Source organism: Orycteropus afer, unplaced genomic scaffold (assembly GCF_000298275.1).
Source record: "Orycteropus afer afer isolate SDZICR_OR568_19922 unplaced genomic scaffold, OryAfe1.0 scaffold00136, whole genome shotgun sequence".
In the NCBI taxonomy this organism is placed as follows: Eukaryota; Metazoa; Chordata; class Mammalia; order Tubulidentata; family Orycteropodidae; genus Orycteropus; species Orycteropus afer.
Genome location: NW_006921723.1, coordinates 1,433,302 through 1,440,236, shown reverse-complemented (window position 1 = coordinate 1,440,236; position 6,935 = coordinate 1,433,302). Strand labels below are relative to the sequence as shown.

General features: G+C 51.8%; 1 protein-coding gene across 1 annotated transcript in view; it reads left to right on the top strand.

Annotated features, from left to right (window-relative positions):
* Positions 1-3,015: 3,015 nt before the first annotated feature.
* USHBP1 (USH1 protein network component harmonin binding protein 1) overlaps positions 3,016-6,935 on the top strand; it is a 19,095-nt gene continuing 15,175 nt past the window's right edge. The window contains exons 1-4 of the mRNA XM_007945458.1: positions 3,016-3,069; positions 3,163-3,314; positions 3,962-4,397; positions 5,659-5,784. Coding sequence (XP_007943649.1) covers positions 3,016-3,069; positions 3,163-3,314; positions 3,962-4,397; positions 5,659-5,784 — 768 coding nt within the window. The remainder of the gene's footprint in view (positions 3,070-3,162; positions 3,315-3,961; positions 4,398-5,658; positions 5,785-6,935) is intronic.

The following is a 6,935-nucleotide window of genomic DNA, read 5'->3' as shown; positions in this document are numbered from 1 at the left end:
TAGTGATACTGCCTCGGAAACCCAAGGAGGGATCGCTATGAGTCAGATCAAACTTGATGGCAGTGAGTTTGGCAGGACTTTTTTTTTTTTTTTTGGTTTAGAGCCAGAGAGGGGGTCTCACTGCCATCAAGAGAAGACCTGGAGGTGAAAAGGAGCACATCCTTGGACCCGAGATCCCTGCGCTGGGACTCGTTGGCCAACAAATCCCCCAGAAGAGAGACAGCGGCAGTGGAACCAAGAGGCATGAGACAGAGCGTCGGCTTACCTGGCCCCCAGAGGCAGAAGCCAGGCCGAGGCCAAGCGCCAGAGAGGTGTGTCTGAAGGCACAGCAGAGGGGAGACTGCCCTGATCGAAGAATTGTATACTGAGAGTGTTCTTGAACCTGAATTGTAGCCTGTTGCTTCCCTAATGAACCTCATAATGATGGATATTGTCTGTGGGTTCTGTGTGGCTATTGAAATGAATTATGTAACCCAGTACAGAAGTAGTGAGTACTGTGGGAGGGATGGTTGGTGTCAAAACTAGTTAAAAGGCTGGAGGGTGGTTGTATGTCTTGGCTCATAGGAATAAGCCATGGGCTGCTGATGGTGATTCTGTCTTCCTCTTGTGAAGTTAGAGTAGGTTAGAAGATGCCACCTCCAAGTCCTCTTTGCAGACACAGAGGCAGGAAGACCCAATCCCCCATGATCTGTCATTAGAATCAGACCCTAGCTTTTGTACAGGATTTTTTTTGGGGGGCAGTGTTTTTCCCCTCCCCTTTGGTGTTAGACTGGATTCTCTAGAGAAACAAAACCAATAAAGCTTATATAGAGAGAGAAAGAGAAATTTATCTTAGGAAAATGGCTCACACACTTACAGAAGTGGTAAGTCCAAAGTTCTTGGATCAACATCAAGCTGGAGACTTTTCCCAACTCTCGCAGCTGCAGGGGCTGAGAGCTCAAGGTTGGCAGGCAGTATACTGGCTGTTGACTCCAATGAATAATGAATCCAGGATCTCCAGGCCGAATGGTGGATTGTTCGCTCATGGACAGTTGTAGGCAGCACAACAGAATCCCGATCCACAGAAGAGTGTCTCTTTTTCCAGGATGTCCATAAATATACTGGAAGCAGGCCACACCCCTAGGAAACTCCCTTTCAACGGATTAGCTGCTCAAAACATATACATCTGATCCCATCATTGGAACAACACATATCATAATTGCTTAAACCACACAGAATTATGGTCCAGCCAAGTTGACACACAGCTCCAACTATCATACCTTCTATCCCTGTAACCAACAAAGAAAGTTTCCTTCCATATGTAAACCTATCCTTGACTTTTTACAATAATGAACTAATACAATATTTGTCTTTCTGTGATTGACTTATTTCCCTTAATATAACGTCCTCCAAGTTCATCCACGTTATGCTGTGTTTTACAGATTCTACATTATTCTTTAGTGTTGCATAGTATTCCATTGTGTGTGTTACCATAGTTTGGTTATCCATTCTTCTGTACAAGAATTTAAACCAGATGCAGAAGGAAGGAGATCTCGGGTAGAGGTTACAGCATTGCCAAAGGCCCTGTGGTATGAGAGAGTTGAAAACCTTCAGCTGTCCACAGGGGATGTTGTTATGGCTAGAGCATGGAGTATATGTGGAAGCAGGCAGCATGCATACTTTTTAAGGGCCTTGAAGAGCTTGAAATTTCTCCCATAGGCAATGGGGAGCCATAGGGGGTATATGAGCAGGAGAAGAACATAAGATCTCCGTCTTTGAGGCATGAGTGGAGAATGGGGTGGAAGGGCCTGGAAGCCTAGGAAAGGAGCTGAGTGGGTATCCAAGTGGGAGGGGAGGAGCCTGGGCTCTGAGTATCAGATAGAAACTAGAAGGCCCATTCAAATTGGATTCAGGAAAAATGGGCAGGATTTAGTAACCACCCAGACTCTAGAGAATCCAGTTCAGTGGTGAAGCAAAAAGAATTTGGCAGAGGAAGCCGAGGTATGACAACCAGAGAAGTGGGAGAGAAGAAAGAGGAGGATGTGTTATGATTGGGCTCCCTGATGTGCCCAGCCCAGTGCAGAGGGCTTGGTAAAGTCGCCATGATGTTATAAGAAAAGGTCAGTACTTATCCTTAATTTACGGATAGTGGGGCTGAGGTTCAGAAGGAGGCATCACTTGCTCGATATTTCTACACCTGCACCTGTCTGTGACCAAAGTGGAATGAGAACTGTGACTCCCAGCACTGAAGGGATGTGCAGAGAAGAGGAGCTCACAGGGAAACCAGACAAAGAGCATCGTCAGCCCAGGGGAACATTCCGAACCTGAGGAAATAAAACTCAGATTTCAAGGGTAGAGGAGCTGTGGAGTTGGAGGCTGACACAAGGAGGGGCTGACATTTCAGGAGCTGGACACGTGTCCCACTCTGGGGCTGGAGGAAGCCTCTGTCCTCAAGGAGGAAACGGTACAATAACAGGTCACATGACCGGGGGAGGGGGCTTCCTGTTTCCCAGCCTCTCCCAGGCCCGCCTTGGTCAGCCCAGGCCTGAGCAAGCAGTGGCCAGAGTGACCCCAAGAGTGTTCAGGAACTTGGGCTTCTGATTAAGGTGCCCGCAAAGGACCAGAGAGGTAGAGGGGAGTAAGAGGGCCGCACGCATGGTTGAAATCTCTGATTCAGGAGGGTCTTGGGGAGGAGTGGGGGCTTTGAGGTCCTAGTCCCAGGCTCAGAGACAGGGGGGAAAGGAGGGAGGAAGGGGGCAAAGATATGGTGAAAAATGAAGGAGGGTAAAGAGAAGGGGGTGGTCAGGAGACCTTTGTGAGGTAGTGAGCTGCCTGTCAAGGGAGGTATTCAAATATACCAAATCAACATTGATAACTGAATTGCCCTTCCAGAGAGAGAATCACTGCCCTATTGCACTGGAGAGAAAATTGAGACCATCATTTGCCCAGGATAGCAAGGCAGGAGCTGAGGCCAGACTCTGTTTTCAGGGGGTGAGGAAGAAGGAGGACCCAGTGGGCACTGATTTCTGGACAGCGATGAATTCCTGGGCCATGCGGCCCCGGAGTCGGCGAGGGAGACATCCTCCACCCGTGAGTGCCTCCCGTTTGCTATGCTCAGCTTCTCAGGCCCTAAGGCCCCAGCTCTGCCTGGCCCAGAGCAGAGACCTGGGGGTTCATTTACAGGGTGAATTGGACCCTGTGGCTGAAAGTTCAGAGGAGGTGGAGGTGGCCACTGGGAACCCCGAGTTGGACCCTACACTACTGCAGGAGAGCCACGGCGAGTCAGATCTGCTGAGTCCTGTGGTAGAGGATGATGGGCAGGACATGGAGGGCAGGTAGGGACCGCTTGGTCTGTGCCCCCCACGCTAGTCAAGGCATCTCCTTCTCATTTGCCATCCTGTTTATGCCTCTTCCCTGTTCAAACACCTGCCATGGCTCCCCATTGCCCATCTTAGCCTGACTTTCAAAGCCTTGTATGATACTGACAGTTCCTGTCTGCCAGCCAGCCCAGATGACCCCTTTTTCCCCCAGGCCCTTCTGTTCCTCACTTCCAGGCCTTCGGCTGGGCTGCGCCCTCTGCTGTTTCTTTCCCTCACAAAGACCGACTCCTTCCTCTCCTGAGAGTCCCCATTCTGCTTCCTCAGCTCCAGCCACCCCCCCATCCGGTCTTCCCTGGACTCTTAGCCTCCCCTGACCACCAGCACCAGAGCACACAGCTCTTGGCAGCTCCCTGTTACACTCACACCTCCCAGGGACCTTGAGGTTTAAGCCCCCAGAATTCCTTGCCAGTAGCATTTGACTGCTAACCAGAAGGCTGACTAACCCACCAGCCGCTCCTTGGAAGGAAGGTTGGGCAATCTACTTCTGTAGTGATACCGCCTCGGAAACCCAAGGAGAGGTCAGTGTGAGTCGGATCTGACCCCACAGTGGTGGTTGCATTATTTGCATTTTTTAGCTCAATCTCCTGGCTTGGTCTCCCCAGAACAGACAAGGAACTTGATGGAGATTCTGGGGAACTGGCACCAGCCCTCGAGGGCCCCCAAGAGCCTGCAGAGGAAGCTCACCTGGCCCCAGAGGCAGCCCCATTGGGTGAGGAGATTGTTTCCCCAGGGCCTGGGGTCCCCGACGTGTTCCAGACCCTCCAACACGCTTTGAGTTCCCTGGAGGCGGCGGCTGCTGCGTGGCGCCAGCAGCACCCTAGCTGTCCTGGGACGGTGGAGGCAGAGAGCACAAGTGAGGGGGCAGCAGGGCCCCTCGGGGGGCAGGAGGGAGCCGGGGGCTGCCAGCGGGAGGTGGCCCGCCTCACGGAGAGGAACGCCTGGCTGCAGCTGGCCCTGGAAAGCCGCCAGGATGAGCTGGCTCGCATGCAGACCTCTCTCCAGGCCATCCGGGCTGAGAAGGAGATGCTGCAGAGAGAGGTGAGTGGTTGGGCCTGTCTGTGAAGGGAGGCAGGCCCTGGATTGGCCACATCATTTATTTGTTCATTCCACATAACATTCTTGAACATTGAGTCTGGTGAACAGAACAAAGATCCCTTACGATCTTAGTGAGGTGGTCAGGGAAGGCCTCACAGAGGAGGTGACACTTGAATAAAGATCAGAAAGAGATGAGGAGGAGCCATGCAGCACGCTGGGGGACGAGTGTTCCCGGCAGAGAGGATAGCATGTGCAAAGGCCCTGAGGCAGGTGTGTGCCAGGCATGTTCACAGAACAGTAAAGAGACCAGGATGGCTGGAGTAAGCATGTGAGGGGAGATTAGGGCAGGGAGGTGAAAGGACAGAGCTTGCAGGGGGACCCGGTGGGCTCCTTAGGACTTTGGCTTTTGTTCTGAATGAAGTAGGAGCCATGGAGGGTTTTGAGCAGAGGAGGGATGTGCCGTGACTCAGGTGTTCACAGGTGCTGTCTGGAGTTTGAGAGGAAGATAGAATTTGGAGGGCAAGGGCGGGAGTTGGGAGCCCAGGGAGAAGGCGCCTACAATCATCCAGGAGAGTGAAATAGGAAGCTGCGGAGATGGGGAACAGTGGGAAAATTCTGGATGATATTGAAGGTGGAGCTAACAGGAATGGGTGCGGAAACTAGAGAGGAATTGAAGACAACTCCAGAGTTCAGGGCTAGAGGGATTGGAAGAGGGAGATGGACAGGCTGTGGCAGAGGCTGGGCTGCGGCCAGGCTTCCAGGTGGAAGGAGAATGGAGCTCCCCAGTTCTAACTGAGGGGTGAATAGAAGTTTGCCTTCTGGGAATATCCTGGGAGATTTGATTTGTTTGGGCCTTGATGTGGTCAAGGTACCAGTGAGACACCCACGTGGAGCCATCGGTCCAGAGCTCAGAGGAGATTTCAGTGCAAGAGGAAGACATGTGGTCATCTTTGCATGTGGATGGAATTTAAAACCATGTGACTGGATGATAACCATGGGGAGGGAGCCCTCCATCTTCAAGGTGGACTAACTGGCTTCAGGAACCCAGAACAAGGAGTGGGACCCATTCTCTTGTTGGGAAAGATAAGTCTTGGGTGGCTAAGGGAGTTCTCCAAGGTCGCATAATGAGGGATGTGGTGGGGTGAGTATCTGGAGCTTCTGCTTTCTAGTTGGGATTCTTGTCGCTGGCCCCAGGAACAGGCTTTGGAAAGGGATGGTAGACAGCCGGGGCTCCCAGGCCTGACATTCCCACTCCCACTTCCAGGTCCAGGAGTTACAGGATTCCCTGCTGAGATTCAAGCCCTTCCCGCCTCCCTCCCACAGTCAAGCAGGCAGTTCAGGCAGTGGTTCCAGCAGCCCTGGGGCAGATAGGGAGACCTGGGGGACTCAGGTAAGTGTGGGAATCAAGAGTCCTTGACCCTGACAAAGGGCTGAAATCCATTAAATGGGGAAGAGATTGTCTCTTTAACAAATGGTGCTGGCGAAACTGGTTATAGATATAGACACACCTATGTTCACGGTAGCATAGTGCCTAAGGCACATGACTGCTAACCAGAAGGCTGGCAGTTCAAACCCACCAGCCACTCCTTGGAAGGAAGTTTGGGCAATCTACTTCCGTAGTGATACTGCATCAGAAAATCCAAGGAGGGGTCGCTATGAGTCGGGTCCGACTTGACGGCATATAACAACAACAACAACATGTTCATGGAGGAAGTAGAGGGAGGGATCCAGGTAAGGACAGGGACAGGCCACGGCCCTCCCAAGCAGCCGGACAGCTGGAGAAAACAGAGAAAAAACCGGGGCGGGGTGGGGGACCAGGACAGACTGAGGAAGCAAAGGCAGGGATCCAGGTAAGGCCAGGAACCCAGGCCACAGCCCTCCCAAGCAGCGAAGCCAGGGAAAGCAGAGAAAAAGCTGGGGGGCGGATTGGGGACCAGGACAGAGAGAGGAAGCAGAGGCAGGCATTCAGGTAAGGCTGGGGACCCAGGCCACGCCCCTTCCAAGGGGGAGGGTAGGGAGGGTAGGGAGGGTGGAGGGGTTTTGAACAGCTAAGGGAGACAAACTTTGTCAGTTTGTCCTACTGTGGTGGCATGTTGCTGTGAGGCTTGAGGCTATGCCACCGGTGTCTTAAACCCAGTAGGGTTGCACATAGTGCACAGGTTTCAACAGCTTACAGACTGAGACAGACTAGGAAGAAGCAGGAGGCCATCCACTTCTCAAAGAATTGGCCAGGGAAAACCTTATGAATAGCAGAGAAATACTGTCTGATACATTTCTGTGCAACTTTATGAATAGCCCAGAAACGTTGTCCGATATAGTGCAGAAGGATAAGCCACTTAGGTTGGAAGACTCTCAAAATAGGACCAGGAAAGAGCTGCATCATCAGAGTAGAACCAGCATTAATGATATGGATAAGGTAAAGCTTTCAAGACCTCCATTTGCTGATGTGGCATGACTCAAATTGAGGAGAAACAGCTGCAAACATCCATTAATAATCAGAACATGGAATGTATGAAGCATGAATCTAGGAAAATTGGAAGT